The sequence below is a fragment of the Macaca thibetana genome, chromosome 3, assembly GCF_024542745.1.
Source record: "Macaca thibetana thibetana isolate TM-01 chromosome 3, ASM2454274v1, whole genome shotgun sequence".
NCBI lineage: Eukaryota > Metazoa > Chordata > Mammalia > Primates > Cercopithecidae > Macaca > Macaca thibetana.
In genome coordinates, this window is record NC_065580.1 from 155,741,878 (window position 1) to 155,765,528 (window position 23,651).

At 43.7% G+C, this 23,651-nt stretch overlaps 1 protein-coding gene across 2 annotated transcripts in view; it reads right to left on the bottom strand.

Moving 5' to 3' along the window:
- Positions 1-16,423: 16,423 nt before the first annotated feature.
- The window catches only part of BACE2 (beta-secretase 2), a 115,755-nt gene continuing 108,527 nt past the window's right edge, over positions 16,424-23,651 (bottom strand). For both annotated transcript variants that reach the window (XM_050784569.1, XM_050784568.1), the window contains one exon: positions 16,424-23,598. In XM_050784569.1, coding sequence (XP_050640526.1) covers positions 23,345-23,598 — 254 coding nt within the window. In that variant the 3' untranslated portion in view covers positions 16,424-23,344. The remainder of the gene's footprint in view (positions 23,599-23,651) is intronic.

Consider the following 23,651-nt stretch of genomic DNA (forward strand, 5'->3'; position numbering starts at 1 on the left):
GGTGCGTCACGGGAGCAGCGCAGTCGCGCATTGAGTCTAGGCGGAAGTTCCCGCCAGTAGACCCGAGGAAGCGGATTCTGTGTACACTGCCTGTCTCCCCTGCTTTCAGACCCCAGTGTGGCTGTTGGGTGCATCTCCCTTTTCCCACCGCGCCTTTCCCCTGTGGTGTGCCCCCCTCGCGTCTAATTCCTCTTTTCCACCGCGCCCTTCCTTCCCCTGCGGTTCCCCCCCTGGTGTCCATCTTCACTTTCCAGCTGTGTGTTCCTGCCACCCCCCACCCCGTCCCCCCACGCCCCCGCCCCGCCTGCCCCCGCCGGTCCCCCCCGCCCCCGTCCCCTCCACCCCGGTCCGCCCGTCCCCTACGGTCAGTGCCCCCCCGCCCCCATCCACGCCTCTGCCTCCTGGGTCCACACGTCTCCCCGGCCTGCTTGCTCGCCCCCCTCCCACCCTCACTGGTGACTTTTCCAGCTGTTCTGGACCCTGGTGCAGCTCCCGGGTCTTCCCTGCTGGGATCCTGAGAGCATTACATGGGGTCTGAGGGTGTCTCCTGAAGTCCTGTGAAATGAATTTCCACGTTAAAATGTTTCTGTGAAAATGCTTCTGGCGTTGCCTCCCATCCATGACCCCCACAGTACTTTCACGTACTCTTTGCAAAGTGGGCTTGAGGACTCCTTTGGGTGCCAGCTGCATCTGTTAGCCTGTAGGTTCCTGGAAATGAGGATCTGTGTTTATTTCTCTGCATCCACACTCGGGAATTAAATTCTGGCATACCTTTTTTTATTTCTCTTCCATTTATTGTGCTTTACAGATGTAGTTTTTACAAACTGAAGGTTTGTGACAACCCCGTGTGAACAAGTTCTCTGAAAAAAAAATGTGGAGAAAAGACACTATTCCACTGAAAAATTTGCAAACTGCGTAGATATAAAAATTAAGGTGCACTCCAGAGAACAAAGAGAAGGCCCAGGTTTTATAGCAAAAGTGCCTGCCCAAGTTCCCAATCAGGTCTGTTTATGCAAAAGAAGGCTTGAAACTTACTTAGTTCTGATTGGTTGACACAGCTGAACCCTGATTGGTCAATATAGCTGAGCTCTGATTGGTTAATACAACTCAGCCCTGATTGGCCAAGGAGGTGAGCTCTGATTGGTTGATTCAGGTGAGCTCTAACTGTCCAACAGATAAAAATGTGCCAGTATTCCAGGAACTCAGAGTATATGTGTGGCTCTTAGGCAGCAAATGGCTAGTTGGCTCTGTTCTAAATTTAGGCCCAGTTGGTCCCGTGGGAGCCATTTTGAAGGACTGGCTCTTTGCAGTTCACATTTGTTCAAGCCTGCATATAGCAAGTCTATGGGTGCCATTTTTCCAGCACCACGTGCTCACTCACTGTCTCTTGTGCCATCATTTTGGTAATTCACTCACCATTTCACACTTTTTCATTATGAGTCTATCTGTTATGGTGATCTGTGATCAATGATCTTTGACATTACTGTTTTGGGGTGCCATGACACCACCACACCTATATAAGGTGGCAAACCTGATCAATAAATATTGCCTGTGTTCTGACTCCTCCACCATCTCTCTCCCTCTCCCTCTCTTTGGGCCTCCCTATTCCTTGAGACACAATACTATTGTAATCAGGCAAATCAATAACCCTGCAGTGCCCTCTAAGTGTTCAAGTGAAAGAAAGAGTTGCACATCTTTCACTTTAAATCGAAAGCTAAAAATGATTAAGCTTAGTGAAGAAGGGGTGTCAAGATAGGCCGAAAGCTAGGCCTCTTGTGCCAAATAGTTGGCCAGCTGTGAATGCAAAGGAAAAATTCTTGGAGGAAATTAAAAGTGCCACTCCAATAAACACAGGAATAAGAAAATGAAACAGCATTATTGTTGACATAGGGAAAGTTTGAGTGGTCTGGTTAGATCAAACCAGGCACAACATTCCCTTAAAAAACAAAGCCTAATCCAGAGAAAGGTCCTAACTCTTCAATTTTATTAAGATTTGAGAGAGGTGAGGAAACTGCAGAAGAAAAGTCAGAAGTTAGCAGAGGTTGGTTCATGAGGGTTAAGGAAAGAAGCCATTTCTATAACATAAAAGTGCAAGATAAAGCAGCAAGTGCTGATGGAGAGACTGCAGCAAGTTATCCAGAAGATCTAGCTAAGATCATTGATAAAGATGGCTACACTAAACAACAGATTTTCATCATAAATGAAACAGCTTTATATTAGAACATGCCATTCAGGACTTTCACAGCTAGAGAGGAGAAGTCTATGACTGTCTTTAAAGTTTCAAAGACAGGCTGACTTTCTTGTTAGGGGCTAATGCAGCTGGTGACCTTAAGGCCAATAATTATCCTTAAGAATTATGCCAAATCTATTCTGCCTGTGCTCTATAAATGGAACAATAAAGCCTGAGTGCTAGCATATCTGTTTACAGCATATGGTTTACTGAATATTTCAAGCCCACTGTTGAGACCTACTGCTCTGAAAAAAAATTCCTTTCAAAGTATTACTACTCACTGACAATGCACTTGGTCACCCTAAAGCTCTGAAGGAGATGTAGAAGGAGATTAATATTTTCATACCTGCTAACAAAACATCCACTTTGCAGCCCATGGATGAAAGAGTAATTTTGACTTTCAAGTCTTATATTTTAAGAAATACATCTCATAAGGCCATACTTGCCACAGAGAGTGATTCCTCTGATGGATCTTGGGATAAGTCAATTGAAAATCTTCTGAAAAGGATTCACCATTCAAGATGCCATTAAGAACATCCATGATTCACGAAAGGTGGTTAAAATATCAACATTAAGAGGAATTTGGGAGAAGTTCATTCCAATCCTCCTGGATGAATTTGAGGGGATTAAGACCCCAGTGTAGGAAGTTACAGCAGATGTGGTAGAAACAGCAAGAGAGCTAGAATTAGAACTGGAGGCTGAAGATGTGACTTAATTGCTACAACCTCATGAGAAAATTTGAACAGATGAGTTTTTTCTTCTGGATGAGCAAAGGAAGTAGTTTCTTGAGATGGAATTTACTCCTTGTGAAGATGCTGTGAACATCGTTGAAATGACAACAAAGGATTAAGAATACTATATAAACTTAGTTGGTATGGCAGTGGCAGGGTTTGAGAGGATAGTCTCCAATTTTGAAAGATTTTGCCCTGGGGGCCAAATGCTGTCAAACAACATTGCATACTACAGAGAAATATTTTTCTGAAAGAAAGAGTCAAACATCATTGTTGTCTGTTTTTAGAAATTGTGAAACCCACCACAACCTTCAACAACCTGAATTAGTCAGCAGCCATCCATATTGAGGCAAGACCTTCCAGCAGCAAAATTATGATGACTGACTGAAGACATATGATTGTTAGCATTTCCAGCAATATTTTCAAATTAAGGTGTGTACATTGCTTTTCCAGATATAATGCTATTGTACATTTAATGAACTACAGTAGAGTGTAAATATAATATAAACAACTTGTTTGTTTATCTTATTTGCTTTACTGCAGCAGTCTGAAATTTAAACTCCATTTTAAAAAAATGGGCAGAAGACATAACAGACAATTCTCTAAGGAAGACATACAAATGACCAACAAATATATGAAAAAATACTCCATATCAGGCATATCTCCTGTATATCTCAGGATATCAGGAATATCTCCCAGGCATGCCTGTATGTGTTCAATAAATGCCTGCTAAAATGCAGAGCTGGTAAGGTGCCTAGGCTTGCCTTAGGTCAATTCCTTTGAGGCATTATTTTTCCTCAATTACAGTGATAATGGAAATCTAGAACAACATAACCTTCCCATGCTGGAAGGAGGCCCTATATGCTGTTTGCTCTTCAAGCCCTTGTTTGGCAGTGAGGAAACAGAATCTCAAGTGAAATGACTTGCTGCAATGGCTACTCAGAGTGGATGCTTCCATACCTATGTGTTGTATATAAATGTTCTCTTTTTGAAGGTCGATCTTCAAGGACCTCAAACTGTATTCAACTGGGAGTAATAATAAGCTAACATTTTTTTGAACATTTGTCACATACAACAATGCTCTTGGCTCCTACCAATAATTGTAATTCAAGTTCAGATCATAACAATCCAAAAGAGTGGTTGAAGCCAAACCCCGAATCAACCTGGCCATCAACATTGACAGGTAAAGTATATGGGTATTTAATCAGCACAGGATATGGCTGGAAAAAAGTAGTTTTCTGAGAGTAGTAAAAACACTAAACTCGTTCCCTTCTCATAGTTTGTTCTCCATCTTGTTTGCAGAACACAACACTGAATACCCAGTTAGTAATGCAAATCCAAACTCCTTGCTTGCATCACCTTACAATTGCGCCAATGAACTTGGCTTATTTTGTTCTTTCAATGTAAATACCCCTTTTAGAAGGGAGCCAAAAGCTTCCTTTTTCTTTCTGAAGCCAAGCAAGGAGCAGTAGACTGTACACACACACACACACACATTTTAAAAAGAGGACAAGAAAAGTTCTAAAATCCACTCAATAAAAATGTCTGCCATCTTTCTAAACAGGAAACAAAAGAAGATTTCAAGTTTTTTTTCAACCTTTATAGGATCAGCCGGTACATGTGCAGTCTTGTTACATAGGTATATTGTGTGATGCTGAGGCTTGAGGTGTGAATGATTCCACCACCCAGGTACTGAGCATAGTAACCAACAATTAGTTTTTTAACCCTTTCCCCCTGCCTTCCTTCCCCGCTCTAGTAGTCCCCAGTGTCTGTTGTTTTTATGTCCATGAGTACCCAGTGTTTGGCTCCTACATTTAAGTGAGAATATGCAGTATTTGGTTTCTGTTCCTGCATTAATTTGCTTAGGATAAATGGCCACCAGCTGCATCCACGTTGCTGTAAAGGACACTATTTCATTCTTTTTTATGGCTATGTGGTATTCCATAGTCTATATGTACAACATTTTCTTTATCCAGTCCAACAGTGATGGGCACATAGGTCAATTCTATGTCTTTGCTATTCTGAATAGGACTGCAATGAACATGCAAACACATATGTGTTTTTGGTAGAACGATTTGTTTTCTTTTGGATATGCACACAGTAATGGGATTGCTGGGTTGAATGGTAGTTCTGTTTTAAGTTTTAGAGAAATCTTCCAAACTGCTTTCCACAATGTCTAAGTTAGTTTACATTCCCACCAACAGTGTATAAGCATTCACTTTTCTCTGCAGCCATGAGAGCATCTATTGTTTGTTTTGTTTTTCACTTTTTTATAATAGCCATTCTGACTGGTGTGAGATGGTACCTCACTGTGGTTTTGATTTGCACTTTTTTGATTATTAGTAATATGGAGCATTTTTCATATGTTTGTTGGCCACTTGTATGTCTTCTTTAGAGAAGTGTCTGTTCATGTCTTTTGCCCATTTTTTGATGGAGTTGTTTGTTTTTTGCTTGTTCAACTATTTAAGTTTTTATAGATTTGGATATTAGACCTTTGACAAATGCATAGTTTGTGAGTTTTTTAATCCCGTTCTGTAGGTTCTCTGTTTATTGTTGACAGTTTATTTTGCTGTGCAGCAGCTCTTTAGTTAAGGTATTACTGATGAATAAAAAGTGTATGTTTGTGGTATACAACACAATGTTTTGAAACATGCATACATTGTGAAATGGCTAAATTGAGCTCATTATCTTATGTGTGACCTCACATACTTATTTTCATCCTCCTGTCTGAAATTTTGTACCCATTGACCAACATCTCCCCAACTCTATGCCCAGCCTCTAGTAACCACTGTTCTGCTCTCTGCTTCCATGAGTTTAAGGTTTTTAGACTCCACATATCAGTGAGATCAGATGGAGTATGTCCTTCTGTACCTGGTTTATTTCACTTGCCATAATGACCTCTATGTTCAGGATTTCCTTTTGATAAGGCTGACTAGTATTCCATTGTGTATATATACTACATTTTCTTATCCATTCATCTGTCGATGAACACTTAGGTTGATTCCAAATCTTGCCTACTGTGACTATGCTGCAGTGGACATGGGAGTGCAGCTATCTCTTTAGCATACTGGTTTCTTTTCTTCTGGATGTATATCCAGTAGTGAGATCGGCAGAAATCATATGGTAGTTCTACTTGTCAAGTTTTGAGACACTTCCACACTATTTTCTATAATCGCCGTGGCCTCTTTTGCTTTGAATTTGTAAATTCCAGTTCTCATCTCAGCTTTGCCACTTTTCTGGCTAGTTCACCTATTTTTTCTGACTCTGATTTTTCTCACCTATATGACCAGATGATTAAGATGATGATTAACTGTCCGCCTTCATAGTTTTAATAAAGATAAAATGAAAAAATGTCCTGTAGTCTCCACGCTGCCTGAAGTCAATAGTATAAACTTAGGGTGGAGTGGGTCTCTTGGAAAGGAGGGCACATGAGGGCCTCGGCCCTGTCCTTTGCATCAGGGCCCAGTCAGAACCACCATGCACACTGGGAAAGGCCTCAGATTCCCCAGGTCCTGACTGAGCAGACCACTCAGCTGTTTGTCCTCAGGCTGCTCCACACACTGGCAGCTGCTGTTAACAGAATGCATGCTCTGCAGTTGTATGGGACATACAAAGTTCCCACACACCAACCCTGTTATGCAGCCCACAATTTCCTCCATTGGATTCAATGCTGGTTGAGGCCATTGTGTCTCAGCTGGGTTTGCACATTGGAATCATAGGGAACATCTAAAGAATACAGAACCAAGGTGCCACCCCCAGAGATTCTAACATCATTGGCCAGGAGGGGCCCTAGGAATTTATATTTTTTAAAAGAACTCTAGGGACTCTAATGCATAGACAGAATTAGACCTGCTAAGTTAGTACGTAGAGTTCCTCAGCCTGAGGCTATCGATATTTTGGGCTGGGTGATTCTTTGCTGTGGGGGGTCTGTCCTGTGCATAGTAGGAGGTTGAGCAGATCCCTGATCTCTGTCCACTAGATGGTCAGTGGCAATGACCCAGCTGTGACCACTGACAGTGTTTCCCTAGGAGGCAAAATTGGCCTGGTTGAGAACCACTGAGTTTAGTAATAAAGGATGAGAGGAGAGAGGCTACACTGACTCCTGATCCTCAAGGTATAGTCCCCAGATCAGCACCACTGGGGAGCTTGTTAGAAGAATGCCTCCCCACTTTGGAATCCTCATTTTATCAAGATCCCCTGTGATTTGGGTACAAAAGCTTGAGAAGTACTGCCAGGTCACAGGCGTTTTTTTCCTCCTGGAAATACTTATTTACAGGATTAGTTTATTAAAAGAGCAATTGCCCATTTGAATCTTAAAAAATACGAGATCAGAATCATAGAATGTCAAAGCAAAAAGGACCCTGGAAAGGTCATTTCAACCTCCCGACAGGAAGATTGAGATGGTGGTTTGGCTCACAGAAGCAGAGCTTGCTCAGGCCGAGTGACTGGCAGGGCAGGCAGGTGAGAAGATGAAGTCATGCCCGAGGTGTGCCTTGTTGGTAGAATGGGTGGAGGTAAGGAGGGCAGAATGAAAGGAAACCTTAGTGATGCTCTAATCAGGAAGTAGCATGAGTGAGCTGGCTGCTGTTACAGAGAAAATGTACTTTTCAAGTACCTCGCCCTTCTAGACACCTCCCAAATGGCATTCCTGCCAGACCCTTGCTTCCTGGTATATGAACAAGGGTTGCCTCTTGGTGGGGTGTGAGTTACCACAGAAGCGTGAATGAGAAGGGGCCTTGGAAGCAAGTCCCAGCCTTCAGGGCACAGCCTGGCACCACACCCACTGCAGAGCTGGTGGGTGGGGCAGAGGGCAGGCATGCCACTCTGGCTTCTGAAAGACCAGTTCCTGGAGTTTCCTCCAACATCCCCAAAATGTTTGTGCAGATGATGGCTGCTGGACTGTCACTACCAAGGTTAGCCCCCAAGATGGGAAAAGTCACAAAAGAGCAGGCTGTGAGGGGTGCTGTGGAAAGGGAGCATAATAATGGGTGGGGTGGGATGGCATGTTGGGCATGGGGGTATATCTCTAAATTAGCACCTCCCCCTCCCATCACTCTCCTCTTTCTTTGCCTTTTTTCTCTCCTCCATAGAACCTATGGCACCTGGCATTGTTTTAGACATTCACTTGCTAACGTGTTTATTACCTGGAGTGTGACCCTCCTTCTCTGCTAGACCCAAGTTCCATGAGGACAGGGCTTTTGGTTCCCAACTGAATCCCCAGGGCCAAAGACAGGGTCTGGAGTACATTGGCACTCCACAAATATTTGGGGACTAACAGAATAAATGAGTGAGCAAATAGGTAAAGAACCAGCTTTGTTTGTTTATATATATATATATATTTTTTTTTTTTTAATTTATTTTTTGAGACGGAGTCTCGCTCTGTCGCCCAGGCTGGAGTGCAGTGGTGCAATCTTGGTTCACTGCAAGCTCTGCCTCCCGGAGTAGCTGGGACTACAGGCACCCGCCACCATGCCCTGCTAATTTTTTTTGTATTTTTAGTAGAGACGGGGTTTCACCATGTTAGCCAGGATGGTCTCAATTTCCTGACCTCATGATCTGCCCGCCTCGGCCTCCCAAAGTACTGGGATTACAGGCGTGAGCCACCGTGCCCGGCCATGAACCACGTTTATTTTAATGACGATGGGAGGAACCACCTCTTCCTTCTTCCTCTCCCTCTGACAACTTGAGTCACTGCATTTTTACAAAGCTGCTTGTGGTTTCCCTAGTAAAGAACCATGAAGAATAGCTCAATTTTCCTACACCTGGGAGGCAGTTCTATTTATTGGATTCATTCTCTTCTCTTTCAAAGACATTAAAACTGCTTGTATTAATACCTCTGATTTCTTCTAAGAGTTCAGCTTACCAAATGCTTTCATTTCTTCCTTCATTCATATATTCAGTGAAATAATATTTATTGAGTACCTGATATCTGCCAGGCAATGTGCTACATGCTGGGACAGGAGGGTAAACAAAACTATTATCTGAGCCATGCACACCTGGGCTATCTTGGTAAGGTAGGTGTTAGTATTCCCATCTTACAGGGAAGGAATTGTCAGAGTGGCCCCCTCCCGTGCCTGGTAGACCGCTGCTCCACAGAAGCCTTAGGAAAAGCAAGCCTGGGACTCAGCACTGGAACTGGCTTCAAAAAATGAGAGAAACAAATGCCTACTTATAACTGAAGGAAGGCTGCACATGTCAGGAATCAGGAGAGGAGTCACCTGAGGCCACCGGTGCACAGCGGGAGGGGACAAATGGAGACACGCTCTTCCTCCTCCTGGAGCTCTTTCCTGTTGAGTGCAGGTGGCAGGGTGGAGAGTGGGAGTGCGGGGGAGGGGCTGGAAGGCGCAGGTGGATTGATGGGGAGAATCACCGCAGCTCTGCAAGAATGAAATAGTGTGTCTTTGCTGAGTGCACGGCATAGAAATGGATCTTCACACACATGCACGCATAAGCACACACACAAGCACATTTCACATTTTTACTGTCTGGGGACTGAAAATGTTTTAATGAGACTGTAGAATGTACAGAGCAAAACATACAAGCATTCATTCATTCATTGATTCAGAAAAGAGTCACTGAGTATCTTTCAGGAGCCAGGCACGGTGCAGGACCCTGGTGGAACGGTGTTTAATGGCAGGTTCAGAGATAGGCCAAACTAATCAATATCATTAGGGTGGGGATTTTTATCCCACCTCAGGAGGACCAGGAGGGCTTCCAGGGGGAGGTGAGGCCTGGATGGGGCCTGAAGGATGAGTGGAAGTAACCAGGGAGAGAGGTTAGTGAAGGTAGGGCTAGGGAAGGAATTGTAACCTAGATCTTGGTAGGGGTACCTGCGGACCAGCAGTATTGCCCCAGAACTTATCAGGAAGGCCCACTCCAGACCTACAGAATCAGAATATGCATTTTAAGAAAATCCCCATGTGACTCACATACACTTTCAACTCTGAGAAGCCCTGACCTAGATAATTCTGTGCAAGGAAAATCTACAGAGACTTGAAGGCAAGAGAGAGTTCAGGGCTAATGGAGGAAAGTGCCCATGAGCAAGAACCAAGAGAGAAGTTATAGACCATTGTTCTAGCCCCTTCTCTCCCTCCGAAGCACGTCAACAAGACTGGGATTTAAGTTTCCTTTCACTCATTTCAGTATTTTATCGTCTTTTTCCTCCATTTACTGATGCCCTAAGTTTCAAGTGAATGAAAATGAAATCCATAAACAAGGCATTGATTTAGAGACTCATAGGAGAGAATGTGGCTCTTGCTTCAGCAGGTAATTTAGTGCTCAGGGCCAAGGATGCAAATTTCTATTTGAATGTTTCCTCCTTACCTACACACAGGTCAGCTGATGAAAGCGGTGATGACAATGTATAAAAGTTCACAGAAGGAAAATGGTAAATCCAACTTGAAACATCATATAAAACATGGGCCAAAGAAATGGAGCAACAGTGCACAAAGCAGGTGAATACAGAATAAAGAAATAATCTTACAACTGAAATAAGTAGATGCCTCTAAAATTACCAAGGATTTAACAAGTAATAAGATTCGTGCAAGTCAGGTGACCAATTTGGACATCCTGACTGGAAAGGCACCCAGCAAAGCACTGAGCGATAGAGCCTCTGTTTTCTAGAAAACACATGATACTATCTGTTCTAGCTACTGAGTGAAGTTGCTGAAAGGATTAAAGGGAAAAGCCAAAGTGCAAAGACAAGTATGGAGATAACATAGGAGCATGCCCTGTCCTGACACTGCTCAATCAAAATATTAAGTGGTATTGCAATGGTTGCTGTGAGGTAGTGCATCCGGAATTGGTTCCTTCTGGTGGGTTCGTGGTCTTGCTGACTTCAAGAATGAAGCCGCAGACCCTCGTGGTGAGTGTTACAATTCTTAAAGAGGGTGTGTCTGGAGTTTGTTCCTTCAGATTTTCAGATGTGCCTGGAGTTTCTTCCTTCTGGTGGGTTCGTGGTTTTGCTGACTTCAGGAGTGAAGCTGCAGACAGCTCTTAAACGTGGTGTGTCCAGTCTGGAGTTGTTGGTTCCTCCTGGTGGGTTCATGGTCTCACTGGCTTCAGGAGTGAAGGTGCAGACCTTCGGGGTGAGTGTTACAGCTCATAAAGGTAATGCAGACCCAAAGAGTGAGCAGCAGCAAGATTTATTACAACGAGCAAAACAACAAAGCTTCCACAGGACCCCTGCGGGTTGCCACTGCTGGCTGGGCAGCCTGCTTTTATTCCTTTATTTGGCCCCACCCACATCCTGTTGATTGGTCCATTTTACAGAGTGCTGACTGGTCCGTTTTAGAGAGTACTGGTTGGTCCATTTTTACAGAGTGCTGACTGGTGCGTTTACAAACCTTTAGCTAGACACAGAGCACTGATTGGTGCATTTACAACCTTTAGCTAGACAGAAAAGTTCTCCAAATCCCCTACCGGACCCAGAAGTCCAGCTGGCTTCACCTCTCAGTAGGAGGTGAGACTTGACTCGGGAGGTAGGGCTTGGCCACCAAACCAAGATGGACTAGATTAAGGACTAGCTGAAACAGGAAAGAGGCAAAAGCCTCTCTCCATAAGACATGCCCACCAGTGCCATGTCAGTTTACCATTGCCAGGGTAACACCTGAATGGTGTTTCCTGGTTTGCCATTGCCATGCCAGCCCCTTCCATGGCCATGACCTAATGACCAGGAAGTTATCACACTATTTTTAGAAATGTTTGCACAATCCACATTTTAATTTGCATCTAATTAAAAGTGGGTAAACATGACCACAGAACTGCCTCTGGGCTGCTACTCTAGGCACACTGCCTACAGGATAGCCCTGCTCTGCAAACAGCAGTACCTCTGCTGCTGCTGTGAACACAGCCACTTCAATAAAAGCTACTGCCTAACACCATCAGCTCACCCTTGAGTTCTTTCCTGGGTGAAGCCAAGAACCCTCCTGGGCTAAGCCCCAATTTTAGGGCTCACTTGCTGTGCATCAGCCACGCAGGAATCTGGGGTTTCTACTCTTTAACAACTCTAAGCTGAGACACCATCATTTTCTTGGCATGGCTTAACACTCATTCTGTCTGGAAAGGGACATCAGACTGAATCACCTCCCTCCATTCCTCATGTGTTCAAGCCATGTCTGTTGAGCATCTGTTAGGTTCTAGGCAGGGAAGATTTGGCTGCCCACGGCAGCTGGCATGGCCAGGATTTGTGCTGGTTGTTTAGAGTCTGTTGTGTGGCCAGTGCTGACAGAATTTGATGGTCATTCTTGACTCTAGGTTCAGTGCTAGAATTCAGAGTCCCTAGAGACTGGAGTGCAGCAGATGTGTGGTGGGAGAGGTAGATTCGAGTCAGACTGGGGCTGGTCTTGAGTGGTTGAATTTGGATCTTCTCCTGTAGGCTGCAGGGAGCCATGGGAAGTGTTTAGGCTGGTACTGGCACAACACATGGAGAAGTGGTATCAAAGTGGGAGAGGATAAAGGCTGGTAGATAAATAAGAAAATAACTAACTCAAGATTCAGAAGACAGATCATTAGAACAGTCCCAGCGAAGGTACAAAGATTGGAGCTGTTTAGGGGGCAGAACCAAAAGGATTCATGACCAGTCAGGTGTGGCGAGTGAAGGGAAGAGAGGAGGCAAGAATGACTCAGGCTTCCAGCCCAGGCTGTGGGGGCCGGGGCACCATCCACCAAGATAGGGAGTAGAATAGGAACGAGATCAAATGTGGGGACAGGAAGATGACAATAGGCTGATTTATATTTTGTTTGGAAAAATAATATATTTTTAGAAAATACAGACTTTTTTCAAGAATATTTTACATTACTTGTAATTTTTTTTAAGCTCCCTTCTTTAACTTGTCAGTACATTTATTTCTGGTCTTTGGTCTTTTTTCTTTTCTCTCTGTGTGTGTATGTGTGTGTATGGGAAGTGTGCATTTAAAATTGTGCATCACACTGCAGAGACAGTTTATTCTTTCTTTTAATAAGAATATTATTTCCTGACCTTAAAATGGTTAAAATCTATTTTTAATGGCTACTGAATATTCCACCCTATGAGTGTAACAATTACTTGATTTCTTTACTGTTGGACACTTAGATCACCTCAATTTTTTTCCACCTTGAATAACACAGCTATGAGTGTGTCTATAATAAATCATTATTCAAGTCTCAATAAAAAGTTAAAAACATTTAAATAACCAAACTAAAACATTCCTGTGGAAAAAAAACTGAAAATGATACAAAAACCATACAATAAATACTGAAGGGCAAAATATATTCAATAAAAACTTCCAGTGTAAACATCACATATAAAGTAACAACTTCTCCCTTCTCTTGGAAATCCCAGAAGAACAACAACAAGAAAAATGAAACAAAACAAAACGAACCACAGATCCCCAAAGGCTGCATTTCCAGTGAAACTCAGTGGTAGAGGGAGGCACGGAGCACGAAGGATGTGCAGGAGCTGCAACCCTGGGGCGGGGCGGAGGGCGTCGGGAAGGGAGGAGGAGACAGGGTGCCAGTGGTCAGAGGGTTCGGCAGTGTCCAGCCTCAGAAGGCACCAGAAACATTCCCTAGGGTGGAGCTCAGCACGAAGCGTCAAAGCGTATCCCTCCTTCTCACAGTGAGAATGGAAAAGCAGGCAAGCAGGGTTGCAGGGCAGCGGAGTTGATGCACACTGAGTCAGAAGAGTTAGGCTCTACAACCGTACACGCACATGCTCCGGGTTCCCAGAAGACAGACTGTCTCCCTGCCCGTAGAGACACAGGGACTATTGGAATTGTGACGCCTGGAAGGTTGGGTGGAACCTGGAAGGCCACCTACACCCTCTGCCCCTGTGGAGCCTCCTGTGAATAGCCGGTCCATCATTCCATGGTGAGAGAGAGAATGAATAGGAAAAGAAATAAAGGGATGGGTACTTCCTAGGATGCCACTGCAAACAACCACAGAGCGAGGTCAGGGGACTTCATTCTAGTCAAAGAGGAATTCACATCAAAGATATTAAATGTTTCAAAGAGAAGCCCTTTGCCTTAAAGGAGAGATTCCTAAGTCTATAACATATAATACATATGGACAAAGCAATACAGCAGCAATGTTTATAACACAAAGATTAGCTGAGTGCAACAGAAACACATAAAAACACATTGGCAGTAGGCATCAGTTCTCTCAGTCCAGGACAGATCACATTAAAGAGTAAAGATACGGCAAAGCTATGCAGCATAATAGAATAGCATCAATGGACATAGTTCAAATTCTCTACCAGGAAGGAAAGAATGCACCTCCTTTTCAAGCAGCCATAGAACATACAAATGGGTCTGTGCTGAGCCGTAAAGAAAATCTCAAGCTCCACATCCTGGACATGTTACAGACCAGAGTTCCCCAACTCCGGGCCATGGACTGGTACCGGTCTGTGGCCTACTAGGAACCAGGGTGCACAGAAGGAGGTGAGCAGCCTGGTTCCCAACAGCAGGAGGTGAGTGACGGAGCATTACCGCTTGAGCTCCGCCTCCTGCCAGACCTGCAGAGGCAGCATTAGAGTCTCATAGGAGTGCAACCCCTGTTGTGAACCGTGCAGGCGAGGGATCTAGATTACAGGCTCCTTATGAGGATCTAACTAATGCCTGATGATCGGAGGTGGAACAGTTTCTTCTCAAAACTATCCCCTATCCCCCACCCGTGGAAAAACTGCCTTCCACTAAACAAGACCCCAGTGCCAAAAATGTTGGGGACCGCTGTTATAGACCACACGTATAATCACAGAGCAACCCGAGTAGAAATTACCAGAAAAGAAAAAGCACCTGTCACTAGAAAATTTCAGAAATGTCTCTTAAACTCCTCTTTGATGAAAGGGAAAACAAACAGAAGCAATGTAAAATTTTTAGAAAACAAAGACATGTCAGAATATTTGAAAAACAATTACATCAGTGCGTAGAGGAATATTTATTGCCATACTTATGCCAATGTAACAGAATGAAAATAAGTGAATTATCAATCAAAACTAAACACGGCAAAAGTAACAAAAACAAAAACAACAAGAGCAGTAAATAGTACAACTAATTAAACCTTTAGGAAAAAATTCTTAATCAAATAAATAAGTCATGAGCTAAGGATTTGAGTATGTGTGTCTTTGTGTGTGTGTGTGTGTGTGTGTGTGCATAAAAATATACAATATAGGAAATCAGGGAAAACCATAAAAACAGGAGAAATTTAAAAAGTCATAACACTCTTCTGCTTAACGTTTAATTTGGAAACTTAGATGAATAATTTCATAAGAAAATATAATTTATCAAACGGATACAGTAGAGGTAAAAAATCTGAACAGAGGAACTTGGAGATACAAGTCTAAAAACCCCGGGAGAGGTCAGGGCTGGAAATGTGTATTTGGGGGTTGCCTCTAAGATTGACTACACCTCTAGCTGGCCTAGTTTTCAGATTCTATAAAGAACAGAATGAAAAAGCTCTGGAATGTAGTCTGCTTACATACCCATACTTGAGAAAAAGCTGCTTTGTGAAAGCTACACGGAATGGGGAAAGAGGCACAAACGTTATACATACCACAACGCTTTACAACAGCACCACCTAGTGACAGACTCGTGAAAATCCCATCCGTTACGTCCCCTCCAGCTTAGGGATGGCAAAATAGGATAAATCATCTTCTTACTAGAAAGCAGATACCCTATTCTGTTTCTCCAGTAACTATCACTTTACCTCCTAATGCTTGGAGATTGGTTTTTTTTTCCTCCTCATTTGGATATTGTCAGACGAAAAGTGTCTAGTCATTGAAAGGAGTGTATATTTAAAGGATTGGCGTAGCAGCTAGATCATGGCTCACGGATGATCTTCATTTCATTCACTAAGTACTTCTGCTGTGCCCAGATTGCTGCACACCCCTCTCTAGAGACTGACCACTAAACTGGATTCTTCTGGCACAAGTGATGCATTAGGCTCTGAGAGTGTGGTTCAGGATGGCAGAGGGACAAAAGAGTGTAGTGCAGAGAAAGAGCTGGGCTGTTGGAGGGGAACACAGTCGGGTTCCTCTCCACTTTTTCGCTGTTTTCCTGGGCAGATGACTCAGAGATGGTTTCTCGTCTGTGAAATGGGAGAATGCCATCTCCCTGCAGGGTGATCATGGGAATGACCGCACAGGCATTGCCAACCTGGTCACCCTCAGTCCCCAGGACCGAGCTGAACCATCTGTCCCATCCTTAAGACCGCTGAAATGTGCTTACTGGGTTTCTTCTCTACAGGCATTTTCTCTCCACCTGTAGGGTTTCCAGATTCTAAAGCACTTTACCTTCCCCACCTTCAGCATGTTTTGCATCTTAATGATTGAGCCTGAACACTCCCTTCCATTCCATCTTATCCTTGACATTTCCCAGGAACCCACAATGAAAAAGTGGAGGTAATGGACCACCAGATATGACACCTATGGTGATTTCAGAAGTGTGATCCAAGAGAAGTATTTACAAAAAATTCCAAAAGCAATAGGTTGGGAGTATTATTTATTCAAATAAACAAAAATGTTTTATTTCCCTTTCAATGGCATATATCTTAAATTGGGATATACAAGTACAAAAATAAGATTATTTTAGAAAACTCCAGTTTTGAAGGGCACAACAATAGTTCAGACATTTGTCAGTAGCTATGAAGCCACTTTTAACATGGAATGAATATCCCTTTACTCCAACTCTTGGTCTTCTTACATCTTTAAATCACATCAGCGTGCTGGAAATAGAGCAAAATTCCCAAAGGGAAATATAAAATAATTTTAAGCATTTTCAGAAATACAAGTTACACTTAAGAAACATGTATTAAAGGATGTTAATCTGAGATAAACACAAAACAAACATTTTGCAAAGCACTACTTTTTGCATCTGTTTGAGGATACACAGTTTGCAGCTCTTCTGCCAGAAGCAAAATACTACCTCTAGCAGAGCAGAAAAGTCATCAACTTTAAGAAAAAATGAGTGGTCGCTTTCAGTGACTGAACATAACATGTCAAACTTTAAGAGTTTTTAACAATGCAAATTAACAGCAATAGTAGAAAATACATCATTTTAGATTATAAAAATTCAGCTTTTATTAGCACATGACAAATCTCATTCATTCGCTGCCCTCTCATATGTGCTGAGTAACTGCTACACGGAATTTCAATCCTCACTGATATAAATGTGAGAGATTACATCTACAATTAGAAAAATGAGGGAAAAAATCTCGTCTTATACCACTAGCAACAAAGAACACAAAATTGTACTTTGTTAAGAAATGTTATTTTGTTATTTTGTGCAATTTTCATTATAGATTAATTAGCTTTTTTCACTTTTTTCCTCCATCTTAAAAAGATATAACCTTTTAATGTTTTCTTAACATTTCATTCAGGAACACTAACCTTAGAAATGCGAGGCTTGTGTAAAATTTTACTTCAATAGGTACAATGTAGCAAGCGAAACCATACTTCTATCAGGGAATTTGCAATGACCTCCACATATAGCACTCAACAGAAAAACATAAGTCCTGACTTTTGGAGACACTTCCCTCCTTATGATGTTCTTATCTGTCCATGCCTTGTGAATAAAAATGCATTTTTATTCCAACCCAAATGAAGAAAATCCTATGTAAAAACATCAATGTCGAAGGCTAGGTTGCCAAGGACGCTCAAGTTTTCCAGTCTTTTCTTAATACCACTGAAGTGACAGCCGTGCCCAGCTCACTGAAATCTATATCACAAATCTATCATTTATAATTATAAATCTAGATTGGCAAAATACTCAGATGGCTATGTGTGAGGCACACGTGTGTTCTATACAGTCTGGACTTTATCTGGTTGGTCTTACACAAATAATTATCCATCTGTAAAGGGAACTGCCCACTTCTTGGGGCTGCCCTGATTCCCAGAGGAGAGACAGATATTTTACCATCACATCCTTTCCCAAGATGCTGGCAGAGACACCAGGATGGCTGCTCTCACAATAGTGTCCAAGAAGTACCCGAGGCTCAACAGTGCACCCAAGCATCAGGGACCAGGTACCCGCACGTTGCTCTTGCTGTGGCTGGATTCGAATTTATCAGGAAGCTTTGTGATGTCTCTTGGCCCAGCCACTACCTACTGTGTGCTTTTTCAGCACACAAGTATGATATAAAAGTTACACAGTACAATTTAGAAGCACTGGAAGTCTGTGTGTAATAGCTGATGATAAGAAACCCAGAGGAAGCTCAGGGGCAGGGAAGAAAATACTGTATTTATTGGTGGGAGTTACATATCCTCAACACCTATGATAGATTTCAGCCACTGATGCAACTTGAGGTTTTGCTGGCAGCACTAAGCAGTGGGGCTTTGTTCTCATTTCCACATTCCACAGATGTGGCTAACAGCCTTCACCCACCCCTAGGGTGACACCAACAGCCCAGGGAGTCTGCTCACAACTGAGAGCCATGGTTTCTGCTCTCCAGCCTCACCTGGGGAGCTTACTGAAATGCAGATTCCCTGGTCCCTCCTGCACTGACCCTGAATGGGGCTGGGTGTGCTGCGGGACAACTTGGACCTTCCGGGGACGTGGAGCCCGGGGAGCAGGGCTCCCATGCTAACAGCAGTGAGACAGGAGGGAGCTCCTTTTCTGGAAGTCTCCGACAGAAGACATTCTGGAGAAAGAAGCTGTCGGATGTTTGGAATGCACGGGCTGAGCTGCCTCAGCAGAGCTGGCGGAAACGGTGAGGGCCCAGTTGCTGTGCCTCTCAATGACACAATCAGGGTAACTGTTGCTAGAGGCCTTCCAGATGCTCAGACCTCAAAGAGCACTTTACCAGCCCCCTTTGGCCTCAGTCGCTTGACCCTCCCCTATGAACTTCCTGGTGTATGACCTTGAACCTGCCTGTGTCCTGCTTGGGCCTTGAGGCATCTCTAGTTTTATTAGGACAGATGTGTTTTACGTATGGCTGCCAAGCAAGTTTCTCTTGGCCTAATTGTTCCTCTGACAAATAATCAATCCTGAGAAGTTCCTTTAGAAATTACCTAAAAAGCAGACTGTGCCAAAAACGTGGGGTGAAATGAGGCGCCCACGGCATCCTGGGAGGTTGTTGGCTGGTGCGGACCTCTGTGCCCCACTGCCCACTGAGGGGTGGGACCTCTCTTCTGGCTCCTTCTTGCCCCGCCCTCTTTTCAGATTCTGGAACTTCCCAGGTCCCAGCCATCCTGTACTCTCCAACTGTTGAATGAACCAGTCCTTGCTCCATGTGGGCAACACCCGGGTCACCCGGCCAGTCTCTCCCTCTGTCAAAGCTGTCACTGACACATGACTCCCGCTTGAATATTCCTGAGGTTTGGAATTGGTGGATCTGCAAAATAAATCACATCTCCAGTGAATTCAGCCACTTTAATGGGAAGGGAAATCTGAGGATGGCTGGAATGAAACTGCATTTTCTTTCTTTTGAGACGGAGTTGCGCTCTGTTGCCCAGGCTGAGGTGCAGTAGCACAATCTTGGCTCACTACAACCTCCGCCCCCCTGGTTCAAGCAATTCTCCTGCCTCAGCCTCCTGAGTAGCTGGGATTACAGACACGCACCACCACAGTTGGCTAATTTTTTGTATTTTTAGTAGACATAGGGTTTCACCATGTTGTCCAGGCTGGTCTCAAACTCCTGACCTCAGGTGATCCACCTGCCTAGGCCTCCCAAAGTGCTGGGATTACAGGCGTGAGCTACTGTGCTCGGCCTAAACTGCATTTTCTAAAAAAGTATGTTCTGCTTATTTTGTTAGCATACTTTTAATTATATTCTTATTCTTTCTACCCCTCTCAAAATGTATTTTTCCAGCTTGCTGTTTAATTGGTAAACTGCTGTAAAGTTCAAATGTGAAATTCTTAAAACTCCCTAGAGATATACACAATAACTTCTATGGCGTGGAGTTTTCTTGTCTTTCAGAAAATCTAATAGCTTTCTTGGCAAAAACCCCTAATTTTACACTTTATGGTGTTGGGTTGTTTTTCAAAACAACAACAACAACAAAAACTTAGTGGCAAGCTTTTCCTCCAAACAGTTTTCTAATCAAGTCTAATAAGTTTGTGCAAGAGAAAACATGTGGGGATTCCATTCAATTATTTGATTTCCACTAATCAGAATAAAGTCTGTAAAACTCAATTACTGTTGTTTGTGGAACAGACTGTTGGACAGCGATTTATTCCCAATGATATCGAGTGGCATTAGGCCAGAACTTAGAACTGAACCACACGTGGCAGCTCCACCAAGCAGGGACAGGGAAAGAGGAATTTAACAAGTTTGCACCCGGCATATTAAATAATTAAATCCCTCTTCACATCTTAAATAAAATGATGGAATCCCCAATTCACAATTGCTTTTCAAAATCTATTATCCAAAGCACTGTGGAGTCATTAATCCTGTCTTCCTGGGGACTACTTTCACAATTTTGAACAGTAACTGACCCCAAATTTATCTCCAACCTAAACCTGTATTTCACCATGAATCGGGTAAGGTCCTTCCAAGTGTTCAGAAGTGGAACCTGTTGTAGAAAAACATTCCCCACGGTCACACACAGGGCATCTGTTTCCTGAGTGCTAGGTACTTGGTTTTGGTTCAGGAGAAATACAAAGTAGTGTACAGTATATGCTGGGAGAGCTGACACCAATCACTTGTGGCTCTTTTAAATTCCCAAGAATAAAAATAGAATTGGTTCCCATCTCGTTTCTTGCTATTTTTAATAAATGGTTTCAGTTACTGAAGGCAGGATTTCATTTCAGACTTCCAAAGAAGTTATCAAGAAAATAAAGCAGCATCTTAAAATAATATTGTCTATATAGAAGTATCCATTTCCCATCAGACTTGACAAGGTTTCTGGTAACAACCTAATGCTAAGTTGCACCTTTTCAGGCAAGGACTGTCTTCCAGAATTTTCCACAGTGTATTACAAGGTAAAAATGACACCCTCAAAGGGTTGCTAATTCCTTTTTCCTGTTCCAAGCAAACCTCCTTGAAGGCTTGCCAAGCTAAGCATCAATTTGCATAACCGGAGGAGGTGGGTGTCACTAACAGGGTTTTGACTGGAAGTCCGATTCTCAGCAGCAAGGCATGCCAGAAAAATGTCCCACATTCAATTGTCTATCTCATTCTTGTTGCTAAAGTTATGCTTTTGTAATTTCAGTATTTTCATCAAAATGTCACATCCAATGACATGCGATATGAAAAGATAAAGAAATTTGACCTGAAATGCACAGCATGACGGCAAACTTCATTCACCTCCTCCACCTGGAAACCTGACTTGTTGCTTTCCTGTATTCTGAGAACTATGCCTGTTCATCTGCTGCAGTAGGAAGCTCCCCGCCTCTGAAACCTAACACAGTACAACAAAACAGAAGATGTCTGCATGAAGAAATAAGCAGGAAAACTAATCAGGGCATACCTGCGATTCCCTCCTTTTATTTCAAGGGTTTGAATTTTTCACAGCAAAGGGAAGGCACAATCTCGGGGTGTTGGCTTCACTCCTGTGCAAAGTGGCCCACAAAACAGCAACCACAGAAAAAGCCAATGGGATGAGAATTGGACTTCCAGACATCTCTCCCTGTGAAATGCATTCTGAGATTATGAGTTCTCAACAAGCTGAGAGCAGACGTGACAACGGGCCCTGGTACAAGAGCCCCCTCCTCCCATTCCATGCCGTCATATTCCTTCCAAGCTGCAACTCAAATCTTCTCTAGTGAGAACAGCACAGAAGTTTCTTCTGGCTGCTGGAGAGTCTTCCAGGACACCATGACAAGCCGACGTGGTCTCCACGTCTCTTTGGCAGAGTCATATATTTCTCAGTATGGTGGTGACCCGGGGACCCAGGGAGCAGAGCAGATGGCTGAAACATCCACACGTAGCCTACTGTGAATACAACCGACACTTCTGCAGGAGGGGATACTTAGCACTTTTGGTGGAATTCTGTAATACAGCCAACCCACCCCAAAAGAAATGCAAAGGGAACACTGAACTTGGCACACAATCAGGAGAGAGGGGATACTGTCTTTTAACTCTTCTCCTAATGACATCAGGTCATATAAGGCTAGGTCGAGGAAACAGCTTCCACTTTTCTTTGGCAAAGGCCTCAATAAGTGACGGAAAGTAGGGACTGCCCCCAAATAAGGTACCACTGCACACCTGTTACCAAAGATTCAACACCCCCAAAGGAAGAAGCACAGAGGTCAACTGCTAAATGATTTAAGCTGATTGGATGGGTATGCTTGAGCCTACCCAGTTCTGCAAAGGGAAACACACGGCTTCGAAGCACGGGGATAAGTAGACGTTCCCTCGTGTCTTCTGCACATCTTGCATCTTCCTTCCCCGACAGCTGGTCAGAAATATGGGCATCAGGCCATTTCCCTGTTTCCCAACAGGGTAATAGCCAACCTACTTCCAGAGAAGATTTGGAAAAAGAGACAACTAAGCTAGTGAAATAGAATAGTTTTTTCTCATCAAAACATGATTTATTAATTTTAAGCAAGAGTAAGCATATGTGATAGTGGCCAGCTTGGTGACAGAACTCTTCCTGATCGATGCACAGTTCAGCACCTGTCGGGTCTTGGCTGTTGGGATGATAATTCTTTTGGGTGAGGGAAACAGCCGTGGTCAAGGCTGCCTGCATCCCCACCCAGGCACAGGACCCTGGGCAAAGTCTCAAAAGAGGTAGTGTTTTCACTTTCGCACCAACAATACAACACAGGTATTGGGTACAAAAGAGGAGATTTCCTTCCCCTCTACCTCAATGGGCAAAAGGCCTTCCATCTTCAGAAGAGGCTGGTGAGGACCATTGGTTGATGACCTCCTAGTGAATTCTGGCTCCCATTCAGAGCACAAACCCAGAAGAGGGGCCTGTGGCTCTGTTTCCAGATCTGAAGGGTACAGCATGGTTATATCCCCAGGCCCCAGGCTGCTTCTCCTGCCATCATACTGCAAACCTTCTTGTACCACTTTGACCCAGGTTGAGGTCTGGCGCAAAATACCCTCAAAGGTGATTAATACAAAAAGCTTCCTGTAAGCTAAGAGGGGTTATCAACTATATGCACTTATTTTTCCAGAGATTGAAGAGAGAAGACAACTAGCCAAGGCTTGGTTTTGTGTTGGTGGCACATGTAGACAGTTTGGTATAACCAACCCCATAGAGCCTGCAGCCCAATCCACTCTGTTTTGGTTTAGAATGAAGTTTTTTTTTTTTTTAATTATTTTTCTTGGATGTAGGGAAGATTTGAAAGCTTGAAAATCAAGAATCAAAAGACAGTGAATCTGAAAGGCATCTGGGAGCAGAACAGAGATTGAAGACGGGCAGGCACGGGAGGAAGTGCCGCTGTCGATCCAGACTGCTGCCCTTGAAATGTGATTTTCTTAATCGCTGAGTTCATGGTTGCTTGAGGTCAGGCCTGGCTCTTCATTTCCAGCGATGTCTGACCAGAGAGGACTCATCATTGACGACCTCAGGGTCACGGGGGCGACGCTGACACCGGAACGGCAGCAGCAGCAGGACAATTAAGACAAGGAGGATGGCTCCACAGACGCTCATGAGCGCATAGGACACGATCCACAAAATGGGTTCGCTCAAAGACTGAGCGGGGACACAGTTACTGGCTATGTCCTCTGTTGAGAAAGGCCCGGAAATTTCAGACACTGCAGCACCTGCAATTTCTGGGGAGACAGAAAGGGAAAATCCACAGCTGTGAAACGAGCAGTCCACCTCT